Source organism: Aethalodelphis obliquidens, unplaced genomic scaffold (assembly GCF_003676395.1).
Source record: "Aethalodelphis obliquidens isolate GAN/ISIS:26980383/991018 unplaced genomic scaffold, ASM367639v1 scaffold4, whole genome shotgun sequence".
NCBI classification, from domain to species: domain Eukaryota; kingdom Metazoa; phylum Chordata; class Mammalia; order Artiodactyla; family Delphinidae; genus Aethalodelphis; species Aethalodelphis obliquidens.
Window position 1 is genome coordinate 13,110,237 of NW_020837948.1, and position 16,068 is coordinate 13,126,304.

General features: G+C 40.7%; 1 protein-coding gene across 4 annotated transcripts in view; it reads right to left on the minus strand.

Moving 5' to 3' along the window:
- GRAMD2B (GRAM domain containing 2B) overlaps positions 1–15,392 on the minus strand; it is a 67,922-nt gene extending 52,530 nt beyond the window's left edge. For 2 of the 4 annotated variants that reach the window (XM_027099001.1, XM_027099019.1), the window contains exon 1: positions 14,874–15,124. In XM_027099001.1, coding sequence (XP_026954802.1) covers positions 14,874–14,956 — 83 coding nt within the window. In that variant the 5' untranslated portion in view covers positions 14,957–15,124. Of the gene's footprint in view, positions 1–14,873 lie in introns of all 4 variants that reach the window. The other 2 variants (XM_027099011.1, XM_027098990.1) reach the window with 2 other exon arrangements.
- Positions 15,393–16,068: the final 676 nt, after the last annotated feature.

Consider the following 16,068-nt stretch of genomic DNA (forward strand, 5'->3'; position numbering starts at 1 on the left):
GGCTCACGGGCCCAGCTGCTCCACGGCATGTAGGATCCTCCCGGACCGGGGCACGAACCCGTGTCCCCTGCATCGGCAGGCGGACTCTCAACCACTGCGACACCAGGGAAGCCCCCAATCTCAATTTTTATAAAAGGGAACCCATCATTTTAGACCCTAAGTCTCCTTCTCCTCCTATGTTCCACGGCTTAATTAATGGCATCACAATCCATGCAGCTTTCACCTGGAGAGAGAAACTAAGAGTCATTCTACCTTCCTCTCTCTGTCAATGATAATCAATCACCTGGTTCTTCCAATTTTATCCCTTAGACATTTCTCAAACCTATTCTCCCATTTTTCCTACTAAAACAATCTCATTTGGATTATTTCACAGACAGCGAATCCCTGCTTCCTATTTTGTTCTCCATCCAATCTATCTTAAACCTTGCTACTGGACTCATTTCTGAAAAAACTCAAACTTGACTTTATCACATCCCTTCAGTGACTCCCTATGTCTTATAGCTAAGACCAAGCTCCTTCTCATGGCATAAAAGGTCGTCCTCTGTAACCTTCCTCCAATGCATTGCACCTGCTCAGGTACTGCTACTCAATATATAACTTATGTTCTAGTAATATTAGTTCTCCATCATCACCAGGTTGTTTCACATCACTGTGTTTTCATTTAGGCTATTCTTTCTGGATAAAATGACCTCTTTTTTTTTTTTTTTTTGGCTAATTCCTATTCCTCCTTCAAAATTTAGGTATCATCATTTCTTCTAAGAAGCCTTTTACTCAATCCCCACCCTGGGCTGGATGCTTCTCCACTATTCTCTTAAAATGCTTGTACATATTCTTATTTATCACAATAGACTGAAATTCATATTTAATGTCATGGTAAGATATTGCTCAAGTTATAGTGAAATATGCTGTAATGTTCTTGAGGGCAAGATCCACGTCTAATACATCCTAATATCCCTGTAACATACTATAGTGCTTAATAGTAGGTCCTCAAAAAATGTGTTAAATTCCAACCTTTGATATAAATAAAAGTATTTTAAAGAATATAAAGTGCTTTATAAATGCTATAATAATTATTAAGTTGAAGTGGTAAGCTAGTATCCCCGACTTCAAATCTGAGGAAAAGGGCTTTTTATTTTTTTTAATTAATTTTTATTGGAGTATAGTTGCTTTACAATGTTGTGTTAGTTTCTGCTGTACAGCAAAGTGAATCAGTTACATGTATGCTTTTTTTTTCTTTTTAACTTTAAACTGTATTCTGTATTCAAATGGAATATGTTTATTTTCATACCTGAAGTATACCAGAGAAACCTGCAATTCCATTGGTAATGAATTTGCTCCCCATTTGTGTTATAGGTTTAAAATTGTTACTTGCTTAGACCTTTCTACTATGAGTTGTCCAGAAGGCATTGTGGCCCTGTCACCTGCAGCCAAAGGGCAAAGCAGAGTTGTCCAAATGCAACGTCAATGCTGATATGTATCTAAAAATACGTAAGAGGAGAGTTGAGGTATGTTCCAGCGGCAGTCCCGCCTTAACCAGGTAAAAGTTTACCAAGGGGAAGAAATAAAAGCAAAAAAAATAATAATAATAAAAGAGGCCAAACCAAGTCAGAAAGCAAGGATTCTATTCATATTCAAAACACTTTCCTCAGTTTGTTCAGCCTGAAAGAATTCTTTACACAAAGGCTATAGAAGAGCACAGAGAAATAGGGCAGTTTCTTCAAAGACTCATACGCTTCAGGTTGGAAGGGATCTAACAAATCAGGTCATTCAGCCCTCTCTCTTTACAGAGGAGGAAACTGAAGACCAGAGAGAACGACTTCCCTAAAGTTTCAAAGAATCAGTAGTAGAGTCAAAGCCGGAAGTGAAGCAAAGAGAGCCAAGCAAGGAGAATTCTGAATGGGGGATCCAGGTCCTCCTGTGTTCTGCTCTCCTGTCCCAACCGGTCAACAGTTTAGCCACAGACCCCTAAGGGTTCACCAAAAACACGAATTTGGACTTTCAAGTACCCTATCCTTGTTCATCCCTCACCTGGAATAACTTTTCCCTCCAGTTGAGGCGAAATTCTTTCTTACCCATCAGCCTCACTTCAGGTATCACCACTTAGCTCAGTTCACCTCAAAAAACGCAGACTGCCTAGAAGGCAGGAGAAGAAGCGAGCCGGAACTCTCCTTACCATGGTGCCCCCAATTCAGTGACTAAGCTGCATCTGGCACATGACCCTCAGTATCTCCCAGGGAGCTGTCTGGAGGTCATGCCCTACACCATTTCTATTAGCATTTGATAATTATTGTGGAATTTTTTATCACACAGTATTTGTGTGTGTGTGTGTGTGTGTGTGTGTGTGTGTGTGTGTCCCACTCTCCTCTCCCCAGTCGGGGAGCTCCTAAAGGGCGTCGCCCACACCTCACTCAGCCATGTGTTCTCAGCATAGAGTAAGCGGTTAAGAAACGCTTGCTGAATTACACTGGATTAGAGAAGAGTGGAGATATGTCACAGAGAAGTTACCAAACAATACAGGATTAAAATCAGAAATGAGATATGCTATGCTAATGAATGCATTCCGACCAAAAAGTCAAGAAAAGGGAACAGGAAAACATGCTTGTCTTTAAGTAGGCTCCAGGACTGATCAGGTAGTAGACCAATCAGCTCACAGATATTAACTATCAGATAACACTTAGAATAGGGGGAAAAAAAAAAAGGAAAGCTTCATTAGCTTCATAGCTAATGGATTGCTATCATATGGGAAAGTCAGGAGTAGTGCCTTGCATATACCAGTGGAAAAGTCCATCTGGTATAAAACTAGGATATGGGGAGGGGACCTGAGAGAAATGTAATTTGTATACAAACGCCCATAGTGTGTAATGAAATGGAACAAAGAACAAGATGATTGTGATAGCTGAACCTTCAGTTACTTCACTGCTTAAACTCATGGAAATTTTTTTCAAAAATTGTTTTCTGGGACTTCCCTGATGGTGCAGTGGTTAAGAATCCATCTGCCAATGCAGGAGACACGGGCTTGAGCCCTGATCCGGGAAGATCCCACATGCCGCGGAGCAATTAAGCCCATGTGCCACAACTACTGAGCCAACGTGCCACAACTACTGAAGCCTGTGCACCTAGAGCCCGTGCTCTGCAACAAGAGAAGCCACTGCAATGAGAAGCCCACGCATCGCAACGAAGTGTAGCCCCTGCTCGCTGCAACTGGAGAAAGCCCACGTGCAGCAACGAAGACCCAACACAGCCAAAATAAATTAATTAATTAATAAACTCCTACCCCCAACATCTTCTTAAAAAAAAAAAGTTGCGCAGCTTGGAGTTGTCTGTCGTGCACTAGTGTCCCATGGTTATAGTTAGAAGAGCAGGAATCTCCTGCTGATGCTTAATAGCTTGAGGAGAAGGTCTTTCTTCCTGCTAACCAGGTAAGCAGTCTGAGGAGAGCATGGGCATCGTTTCTGTGTTTGTGGGTATCCTGGTCGGGGTAAGATTGGGACTTACATAAGATTCCTCTTGGGACATCCTTAATGTTTATTAGCTTCTAACTAGTGTTGTAAGCCCAATGGCAGAATTTGTGCAGATCTCAGTTCTTCTGTTCATGGCTTTTTATTCACTGTGACTAATAAGCTTCCTAATGAATCCTGGCCAGACTTAAAAAAAAAAAAAAAGAATGAGCTCCAGGCTCTGAAAGTACCCCGCAAGAAGAATTTCAAGAAGATTTCGTGCAACTGCAGCATTTTTGGAAAAGTTCTTGGGTCCCTTAGGTGACTACTTTAAAAAACAACAACAACAACGTTCGTTTTTAGAAACACAATTGGTCACATTACTTTACAGAAACACTCTGTACTTGTGCAAAGAAGAACCCAGCCACGGTTTTTAAAAATTGGAATCCATGAGTGACTGCTGTGCAAATCACCATGTAACGCTGCAATTGAAACAAAGTTCCCTATGGTCAGGTCTGAGCACAGATGAAGACAAAAGTATCCAGAAAGGCACCTGTGTCTGACAGTACACAGAGAAAGCACCAGTGCCCAACTGGTAGCTAAAGTTGCTCTCTCTACTCTGTCCTCTATAGATCATTAGAAATCCTTTCAATGTAAGAACTGTAGAAAGAAATGAAACGAGTCTCGGTTTTATAGTTGAGAAAGCAGACCTATAAAAGTTAAGAGACCTATGCAGGGATGCATAGACACCTAATGGGAGCCACTCTGCCTTCTTCATCTTTGCTCTTCCCAAGTGAGGTTATACAATTAATCATTTTAGGAGGCTGGTTCAGATTAGACTGCCTGCCTTTGAATTCTGGCTCCAACACTTCAACAGCTGTTATAAACTTGGGCAAGTCACTGTGTCTGTTATGCACAAAACGTGACAATAACTGTAACCACCTCATTCCATGTATATATTTAAAACTTTGAACAATGGTTGAGCATGTAACAATGATATTACCTCATATCATCTAAATATATCAACTGCTATATTTGATATGTTTTCCGAAGCTACCTGGTTTGATACATTTTCTGGAGCTACCTAGTTTCTTCTTTGAAAGAAGATCAAATCTCTAGATAAAATATTCCTTTCCTCTACTCTGTTTTTCTTATGGGCAAAGGCCTCCTCTTCACCTTGGTGACTGCCATGACACTCAGCATGGTGCCCAGTACAGAGAACTACTTAGTAAGTGTCAGCTGACACACGAGCCAATCTCTCTGGTCCTTATCAATGTTAAATATTGCCTTTCTCCCAGCTCATAAGCCATTTATTATTCTCTCATCGCAGGTTCCGATGACAGGTGTGACATTTTGTGATTTCAGAATTTGAGTTTAGAAAATGTGTTGTGATTCTTTGTAAAAATTTCAGAAAAGATTCTGATCAAATCAAGAACAAGTATAAGAAATCTACCAACTTCACATCAAAACTAGTCCAACTTTAGAAGAGAGGAAGGGAAAGAGGGAGGGAAAAAATATTCTTGACAGTTTGTACGGGCTCTCAGAGGACTACATTATTTGTTATACACAGCATCCAGCACAACATTTACATTGTTAGGATCCAATGAGGAACTATTTTCTAATGAATTATAGAAATAGTACAGCGATAATAAAAGTTGTCATGATGAAGAGTTTTTCTTCACCGTTGACATATGGCAACTCAACTCACAATACAGCTTTTACAGCACTACACGCTAGGGGTTTCAAAATAATTTGTAGGATTACAAGATAACTGTTTTCAGATAAGAATCCTTAGCAGTAAAAGACACAAAAATTAGAGTATTTCTGAGGTTCTTCCCAGTTTTAAACTCATTGCACAGGATGGAAGACATAATTTGAAAAGTCTAGAAGATGACAACTATGGATATAATCATAAGCCTGACATATATGGACTTAAAGAAAACACCAACGTTTATATACAGCAGCATCTCCACTGGGGAAGAAGAGGCACGTCAGCCACCCAGCTCAGTGCCTGAGATTTCAGTGATAGGACACAGAAGAGCACAGGGAGAGGTGAGGAGGACCATCCGCCAGGAGAGAAGGGGGAGATCACATAGGTTAATGGTGAAGTAGCATTTTTTTCTTCATCTTTTCAATATGACTCAATCTTCCCCCCTTCTCTTTCTAACTTTCTTCTATTCTCCCCCCATCTCCTTACTCCTTGTCTCCAACGTCACATTTCCGTTTCTCCATTTTGGTCTCTGCTCTTCTTAAACAGGTCTCATCACTACTGTGACTTCTATCTAGTTGTTCACAGGGTGGCCCAGATTTATTGCTGCCTCGTCTGATTGGGGGCCTGTCTAGGATCATCCGGTTGGACAGGGGCACAGAAGAGATTAGAAGATGAACGGGTAACTTGAGGATGGGCCAGTCAGACAGCAACCCTTCTTTCTAACACTCTGAGTCCACCTGGCTAAGGTCACTTAAGAAACCTCTGTTCCGATGGATTTATTTATTCATCAATATTAAAACTGTGTAGGTCAACTTATTGGTAGATAATTCTTCTGCAAAGAAGTCTGGGAAAACAGTGGTTTATGGGAATAAAGTCTGCCCTTTATCGAGCTCTCCTACAGTGTGCAGTCCAGATACTGTAGGATCACACTTAATCTTCCTGACCTCACAAGGTGTTTCATTGTGCCAAGTCCAACACACTTAGAGGCATATTGGAAGGTGGAGGTTCTAAGGAAAAATAAAACAACAAAAAACTTGACTCTGGCCTTAAATGACAAGACCGTAAGAACAAAACCCAAACCCTTGGCAAGTGGTTACCCCTGAGACAAGGAACTGTCAGGTGGGAGATGAGAAGAAGACCTTCCTTTTTCATTTTGTACCTATCTATGTTGTTTTAATTTTCTAGCCTTTAAAATATGTCAGCACAGATAGGGGAAGATTACGGTCTCATTTAAAATTTTCTTCTTTGTATTACTGTCATTAAAAAAAAAAACCAGTAACAAATGTTACATGCAAAATTTTAAGAGCTTGTAAAAACTGTACCCAAGTATGACAGTCTGAGTTATCTTTAACACTGCAGTTTGAGGGAGTTTTCAAAACCCTAAGTATGAATTTCACTCAGTCAACAATTCAACAGATATCTGTTATGTTCTAAGGTGTAAGGTACTGACCTATCTTTAAGGTGTTTACAATCTTATTTCCCTGCTATGTGAAAGAACTTTCTCTTAAATCTACACCACGGGCCCTCATGCATTGCTGGTGAGCATGTAAAAGGGTGTAGCTGCTTTGGAAAAGTTTGCCAGTTCCTCAAAAAGTTAAACATAGAATTACCATATGACCCAGCAATCCCATTTCTAGGTATATGCACAAGAGAAATGAAAACATCTGCCCATACAAAGACTTGCACACAAATATTCATAGCAGCATTATTCATCGTAATCAGCAAGTGGAGACAACCTAAATGTTCATGAACAAGTGAACAGACAGACAAAATGTGGTCTATCCGCAAAAAGACAACCCTCAGAATAGGAGAAAATATTTGCAAATGAAGCAAATGACAAAGGATTAATCTCCAAAATTTACAAGCAGCTCATGCAGCTCCATATCAAAAAAACAAGCAACCCAATCCAAAAATGGGCAGAAGACATAAATAGACATTTCTCCAAAGAAGATATACAGATTGCCAACAAACACATAAAAGGATGCTCAACATCACTAATCATTAGAGAAATGCAAATCAAAACTACAATGAGATATCATCTCACACTGGTCAGAATGGCCATCATCAAAAAATCTACAAACAATAAATGCTGGAGAGGGTGTGGAGAAAAGGGAACCCTCTTGCACTGTTGGTGGGAATGTGAATTGGTACAGCCACTATGGAGAACAGTATGCAGGTTCCTTAAAAAACTACAAATAGAACTACCATACGACACAGCAATCCCACTACTGGGCATATACCCTGAGAAAACCATAATTCAAAGAGTCATGTACCAAAATGTTCATTGCAGCTCTATTTACAATAGCCAGGACATGGAAGCAACCTAAGTGTCCATCAACAGATGAATGGATAAAGATGTGGCACATATATACAATGGAATATTACTCAGCCATAAAAAGGAATGAAATTCAGTTATTTGTAGAGATGTGGATGGACCTAGAGTCTGTCATAGAGTGAAGTAAGTCAGAAAGAGAAAAACCAATACCGTATGCTAACACATATATACGAAATCTCAAAAAAAAAAAAAAAAGGTCATGAAGAACCTACGGGCAAGATGGGAATAAAGACACAGACCTACTAGAGAATGGACTTGAGGATATGGGGAGGGGGAAGGGTAAGCTGTGACAAAGTGAGACAGTGGCATGGACATATATACACTACCAAACATAAAATAGCTAGCTAGTGGGAAGCAGCCGCATAGCACAGGGAGATCAGCTAGGTGCTTTGTGAGCACCTAGAGGGGTGGGATAGGGAGGGTGGGAGGGAGGGAAACGCAAGAGGGAAGAGATATGGGGATATATGTATATGTATAACTGATTCACTTTGTTATAAAGCAGAAACTAACACACCATCGTAAAGCAATTACACGCCAATAAAGATGTTAAAAAAATAAATAAATAAAAAATAAACCTATGGGAATAAAAAAAAGTGGTCTATCCGTATAGTGGAATACTATTCAGCAATGAAAAGGAATGAACCACTGGTATATGCTACTTCATGGATGCACCTCAAAAACATGATGGTAAGTGAAAGAAGACAGATACAAGAGACTGCATATTATATATGATTCCATTTATATGACATGCCCAGAAAAGAGAAATTTACAGAGATAGAAAACAGATTAGTGACTACCTGGGGCTGGGGTAGGGGGTGAATTTTGACTCTTTTGTTTAAGTACATTTTATGTCATACTAATGGGAATTAGTATAAACAGGCCCAAGGGATCGTAATGGAGAGAGGATGTGAAAATGTTCTAAAACGGGGTATGGTGACGCTACACCACTCAGTAATGTTACTCAAAGTCATTGAATTGTACACTTGAAATGGGTAAATTTTATGATATGTAACATATGTCTCAATAAGCCTGTTAAAAATAATCTGCCTCTTGGGACATCATGTCCCATCATGAATATGGGAACCTCTGACACACGTGGAATGACCAACGAGAACATATCAACTAGTTTACCTTAGGGAATGGAGTTTAAGTTGGTTCTGCTTCTCTCCTAAGGGTATATGATCAAGTTTAAGAGCATGGATAAAAACACGCTCTTTTCTTTAAGAAGGAAGAACAGTCATTCAGGTGGCTGTGGAGGAGTCTGTCTCCAGGACCTGTGCTTTATGCCACTTGGAAATGTGTGAAATGCCTAAAGCTGGGCATTTAAAGAACTAGAAAGATATTGAAGGGGAGATCTACTGAAGTTCAGCAAATGGAAACAACTCAGCAGTTTAAAGTTGAGGAGCCATGAAAGAAAAGCTCAGCGCCAGGATGTACGATGTAGAAATCAATGGATCAGAGATAAAAGCACCGGACAACAGATGTGAGAACACCAAATCAGTAAGCAACATTTAAATAAGCTGGTAGGTCACTAAAGAGTTATGGCATGAGATCCTTTCAGCATAAACTAAAAACCAAGATGCCATGTTGGATTCATGGAAGTGCTCAGTGGCTGTCAAAGTGCCCTGTAGGTGTAGCTGATGCAACAGAGGCTCACTTAATAGGACACTGGTGCCTGCGACTGTTAAGAGTTACTAGGCCTTTTGAATTTTGACTATTTTGTCTAATTATACTTTCTTCTTTTTGTTTTTTAAATTAATTTTTATTGGAGTATGGTCGCTTTACAATGTTGCGTTAGCCTCCACTGCACAACAAAATGAATCAGCCATACACAGACAGATATCTCCTCCCTTCTGGACTTCCCTCCCATTTAGGTTACCACAGTCCCAGACCTTCAACAGTGAGGACCACCACAGCTATGGCTTATGGAGCGCTGACCATGTCAGGCACGAGGTGAAGTGAATTTCTGACATTTCGCATTTAAACTTCAAGGCAAGCCTAATCAAAACATCTGGCTTAATTAAATTTAGTTATTTATTTATTTCTTGGCTGCGCTGCACAGCTTGCAGGATGTTAGTTCCACGACCACGGACTGAACCTGCGCCCTCGGTAGAGAAAGCGTGGAGTCCCAACCACTGGATGGCCAGGGAGTTCCCACAGCTGACTTTATTATTCTTTACAGATAATGAAGCTTGGAGGTGCTAAGCAACTCACCAGGGTCAAACTTCTAGGAGATAGGAAAGTCAGACTTCAGATCCTAGTTTCCTAGAGCCAGCATTCTTAACCTCTTTCTGTACTGCCTTGACAAATCAGCAATTTCCAATGATATTAACATTGAGCCATGGAGCTGATTTGGTTCATTAAATTTCTTTTCAAAACATTTAAAACCAGAACACTATTTTTCTCCATCTTTTCAAACTCCTCGATTGTTTTACCTTAATATAATTTTAATATTTTCTAATGCTGTAATTTTTTCTCCTTATCCCAAAGTTTATATTAAAAAGTATGCTGGTTGGGGGCTTCCCTGGTGGCGCAGTGGTTGAGACTCCGCCTGCCGATGCAGGGAACACGGGTTCATGCCCGGATCCGGGAAGATCCCACATGCCGTGGAGCACCTGGGCCCGTGAGCCATGGCCGCTGAGCCTGCGTGTCCGGAGCCTGTGCTCCTCAACGGGAGAGGCCACAACAGTGAGAGGCCCGCGTATCGCCAAAAAAAAAAAAAGTATGCTGGGTAATCTGTCAGAGTTGGTGAGCTGGAAATTAGAATTAAAGAAGAAAAATAATATACAAACACACATATGGAAAGATATATAATATATAGATAATTTACAGAGATTTTTCTTGCTAAATAGTCACTTTCAATATTTGGACTTCAGCAAGCACTAAGAAGTCGAGCTATACTCAATAATTATTCATCTTTGCTCCTCTTGCTTCCAATGCAAGATCAGTCCCCAACTGCAACTCTTATTCTGTTTGTCAAGTACCCACAATATGCACAAGACTAAGGTAATTTATTTTTGCTTGAATTCACTCTTTAAAGTCAAAATATGTGCCCCAAATCATTATTACTTCTTGATAATCCCAGAGAACTTCCTTTTAAGGTAAACTGCTTATATTGCATACATCCACCCTCTCTTTCTCCACACATATGAAATTGAACAAATTTCTAGAATTCTTACATCCCAAATTATTAAATTTTTAAAATTCAAACTGCATTACAAGTGTATGTGGCATGTGATATAATTCATTATTTGAAATATGAATCAACTGCCCAGAAGTATTATCAGTATTAGTTTTAGATACTTTTTGAAATTCATTAAAAGTAACGAGGCCATTACTAAATGAGATCCGCCAGAGACTTTAAGAAATAAAAGTGTATCTAACAAAATGTGTGTCAAGAAAGTTAGGCTATGTTAGAAATATCTATGCAACGTGAACACAAAATTAAGAATGAAAAAGATAAAGTAGGGAAAAACTAGGATCTCGAAAGGAAATATGCAGCTAGAACTACCAATTCTTGGTTAAAAAAAAAGGGGGGGGCTGTTATTTTTAAATTGAATATGTATTTTGGTGGTGAGTAAATGGGCAGTCTCACTTCCAGCACAAAGATGAATAAATAAGTCACAGTTCTTGTGCAAGTAAATGTACCTAAAAATTCTACTGCTACTTACACCACCATGAGTAAACTTTAAAGTGAACATCAAAGATTCTTGTGATACAATAAAAAAAAAAATTCTACTGCTACTGACAGATAATTTGATTTGAGAGTATAACTTCCCCTGAGGTCGTCAAACTGAAAGTCAGCTGTAAGCATATTATATACCTTAATCAGCGGGGGATGGGATCCCAGCCTCCACAGCTCACCAACAGATAGTTATTGAAAGTGATTATTTGCTGAGTCCTTTGAGAAATTCAATAAGGAAAAAACGTGATTGGAGTTTGCCATCTATTTGGGGACAGTTAACTAATGTACACTGGACTACTGTGTGAGTATATGTTAATAACTTAGAGCAGTATTTCGTACACACTAAACGTCACATAAACATTAACTGTTAATATATAGTAATAGTAGTAGCGGTGAACTTCTCTGGGCTGACCACATACATACAGGGTGAGCACTGGTAAGAAAGAGGAGAGTATGGCCAGTGATTAGGAGAGGCTTTAAATGAAGGAAAGCTCGAGTTGATTTACAGAAGTATCTTAAGAGAGACAAGAGAGGGCACTGCTTGAGCAAAGTAATAGAGAGCCAAGGAGGGAAGAATGAGGGAACCTGATTCAGTACTACGTTTGGCACACATGTTCCTTATTCTTCTGCATTATCGCCTCTGAATTACAGTGCTGCTAGCGTGGCTGGCTACAGAGGCTGTGCAAGCTGACCAGGATTAGGAAATGAGGTTGAAATGGTCTATGTGTGTCCAGATCATTACGGGTCTTAGATTCTTGGCAGAGGAGGCTGTTTTTTAAGAGGAGGTCATGGAGGGCCATCATAGATTCTAGAGCATAGGAGGAGGGATAAAGATTCAAGGTCAAGCTCTAGAGTTAGGAGTCCTGGACTTGAATTTGAGCTGTTCCCTTATTAACTGTGTCTCTGCCTGGCTAGTTACTTAATCTCTCAGAATTTCAGTGTTCTTACTTGTAAAATGGAGATAATGATAGTATCGACCGGATTCTGTATGACAATGAATAAGTGTTGAGCATACAGCCTGTCACATAGCAAGCATTCTCCATAATTGGCAGCCATTATTAATTAAGAGGCTAAGGTCCTAGGTGATGAGGCCCATGTGGGTGAAGTTACAGATGCAGAGAATGGGGAGGAGCAAGCCGTCCTAACACTCTTGAAGAAAATGTCCCTTGGGACACTTAGCCTTCAACAACTTTGAGCTTAGTGATGATTAATCTAAGATGAAATTCAAGACAAGTTAGACTGGGTTTCCAAGCATAAAAATTTTGCTACTCAACATGATCAAAGCAGACAAGTCAGACTGGGTTTCCAAGCATAAAAATTTTGCTACTCAACATGATTTCAAATATGGAATTATCACACCAATATATCACTGTGAAAATGTATCTACCTGTGTCTTTAAATTACTTTTATTCTGTTACCAGAGCAGGAGTTTAAGAGCTCAGAAAAAAAGAGGGTCTAAAATCTTAGATTGAATCAGAAGTGACTTTAGTAGGCCTGGGAATTAACACTTTGCGGGGGGAAAAACGAAAGACTCAATAAACCAAAGACTGCCAACTGGGTACATATCCTAACTGTGGAGAAGATTCAGTTATAGGCCAAACTTTTTATAATATCTTGTTTGTGTATTTAATGTGGCAATGGCCACCATCGTCCCTTGAAGTACTGTAATATACATACATGGCTCCCCTCAACAGTGCTCTTGGAGTTACAGAAAGACGGATACCAAATCACATTCATTCTTGTATTGCCCACCATTATTGAACAAATAGTAGGTATTCCCATTTGTAGAACTGAAATGAATTTGTGAAACTGAATGTTCCAAATGAAGGGCTGGCTGTTCGGGGCCTTGAGCTTCAAGGTGGTTGTGTATCTTCTACATAATTATGTTCTCAACATCTAAAGAATTTTAATTTAACAAAATTAGTCTAATGCTATGGCAGATGTTTTCAATCAATCAGAATGCTCTCCTTGACTGAATATCTTGAGGACTGGGAGGGAATGTGAAGATTTAAAACTTAACAGTTGTTGGGTGGGCTTGAATCATTCTCCTTTGTGTAGCTGAAAATAATAAATAGTGCCTCTGGATGAGTTCTGATCCAGGAGTTTAGAGTCCTGGGTTCCAGTCCTGCCAGTGCCACTTACCACCCCTGTCACCTCAAACATCTATGAAATGGTGACCAGACTAGCCACAACACCTCTTCTTCAGGGAGGTAAAGTTTATAAAAGAATGGTTAAGGAAATACATGTCATTTGCGGGTTCATCTTTTTCTTGGGCTTGAATTATTAGTATAAAGTAAGGATGTTATTTCTGGGTAAGGAAACAAGAACATTTTGTGAGAGTTATACCTAGAGCAATTTTTCCTCAATCATCTTTTTTCAGTCAATAAAGTGCAAAGAACATGAGCTGAAGTAGCCAAGGAAAGCAGACACTTGAAGAGAATATGACCAAAGCCTTTGAAACCACAATTCAAAGCAGCTAATAAAAGCTATTCTTTTTCTAAAAGGTCAGCCCAAACTTCAATAAATGGGTGGAATATGCTTTACCAACACAAGTCTTTATGTGCAACCAGGCTGTGTTCCTAAAAATGAGTAAATGCTGAAATAATGAATGATGAGGATTGAATTTTTTAAATCTTTTTTGGGGATTGAATCTTTACTATTAAAAAAGTCTGTCATCTTTTTTATACTAGTAGCAATAAAGCATTTTAGATACCCAACAGCTTGGTACCATAAAAATTAAAATTGGGCTTATTTAGATATTTACCTTAGTCTCACTTAATGTTATAGTGATATAGAAAATGACCAAACACTTAAAGATTCTTTTCTTTTTTAAAAGAAAAGTTTGGGAATAACAATCACATAAATAACCATACTTCTGGATTTTAAAAAGTACGTAAGATAAATAAATTTCATTACAGGAAGCTAATCCTTGTGATCAAATATTTGAGTTTTCAGCTTCTTAAACCAGAAGAGTTTATAGGTCAAACAATGTGCAAATCCTATTACGCACGTGAATCTTTTGGGAGGATAGTCACAACCCAATATCTGATGTTTTATGTTCACTATGCTCCCTCACCCCACTCCCACACCCTCCCTCAAAAAAAAAAAAGCGTATAACAAGTTTGTGTTAAGTACTCAACAAAGGCAGGCAGTCTTTGAGGGAGAAAGATAAAGCGTATTTCATATTTTCCACTACTTTTCCTCTCTCGTGAGGGGAAACAGTGAAGGGGATGGAGGGAAAAAAACACCCTCACGCTCCGAATCGAACGACAAAATACGCATCTTTGTGAAGCTAGTGACCAGACGACATCTACGGGACAGCTGCATCTTCACACAAGTCATTAAGATGTAAGACAGTTAGAATAAATGTTAAGCGCTGCTTCTTGATGTGGCTTGGAGCTCTGAAGAGTCGCCCCAGACCTCCCTTGGGATTTATAAAACACCGGTCGTGCTCTCGGCTCAAATAATTCCCATCCCCACCGGACTGCAAGCTGCAGTGCGTTTCTGAAACGCTGCCGTGCCTTTTCTCTACTACAGAATCGGGGGCAAAAAAGAGACCGGGCGCCACAGGAAGAGTTCAAGCCACAATTCTGTCCACGTTAAAAGTTCCAGAAAACCGTTCCCATTCCCAACTCTTCCCTGGCAGAGAAGTTCGGGCAGCGCGCGTTCTACCGCCGCGGCTGGGATCCAGCGGAGGGTACTTACTGGGCTGAGCCAATTTTGCTCTCTCTCTTCCCGAGCACTTTGGCAGGCTTTGTGTCGTCCACATCTTGCTGTAGTTCAGTCATCAGGGCCGCGTCTGGAGGGCACCTTCAGACAGTCTCCTCCTCCCGCTTCCCCGACTCCCACCGTCCGGGGCGCAGGCCCAGCGAACCCGCCGCGCCCTCCCTTGCGCCCTGGGCCGCTCGGCGCATCCGGGCCGGCCCTGCCGGGGGCCGCCAACCTGGACACGTTCGAGCCGGCGCGATTGGTCCGAGCTGGCGGGGCAGAGCTGGGAGGGAGGGAAGGGGAGGGTCGAAGCGAAGTGACAACCTCTTTCTCCAACCCAGGAGGCGGAGGAAGAGAAAAAGGAAACCTGTTGAACTAGTCTTGCGGGCAGAAGAAGCTAATTGGCCAAGCAGGTGAAACATATGCCTAACCCGGCGCCGTATAAGTAGCCTCCTGGTAAACTGGGCTTTTTTTTCTACCCCGACTGTAAATATGGTGTATGAAAAATGGGCGGCCGGCTGTAGATGCTGGAAACGACAGGACTGAGTGAGGCTCTCTCTCGCACAGATGCGCTTTGTGGTCTGGCCTGTGCCCCAGCCTAAATTATTCAAGCAGGGTGTAGTCTCTTTGAGGACTGCCTGTCAGAGCTTAAACAATACGTCGGTTCAGTGACTGAGGCAATAAGAGGTAGTTCCTGGTTGACCCTTCCTGGTTGGTAGGGGCGGAGGGGAGCGTGGAGAAGCAGCCATCAAAACCTCACCAGCAACTTGCTTACTACGCGCCCAACCAATAAAATGAAGCCACTTCTTCCCGCCTTGCTGGTTCTGTCACGTTTTGTGTTAGAAGCATCCACGGACTCATTTAAGGAACTTTGAGACCTGCCATGTTCTAGCCATTATTCTAAACACCCATTTAGTAGAGTGGGGAAGGAGAAGAAACTTCCCTCTGCCCTTCTAGATTCTTCTGGCTGGTCTAAGGGTTAACTTGACGTGAGATAGATTAATAGGAGAAAATCAAATTTAATTATCTGCGTCCAGGGGGCTCCCTAAGAAAATGAGGCCCAAGGACAAGTTAGGCAATCGAGGCTTATGTGCCACCTGAGAGAAGAGAATGGGGCAGGGGTTTGGGACTTCATAGCGTTGACTGAAAAAAAAAAACAAAATTGCACAACCTAAAAGTTGAGAATTATGTT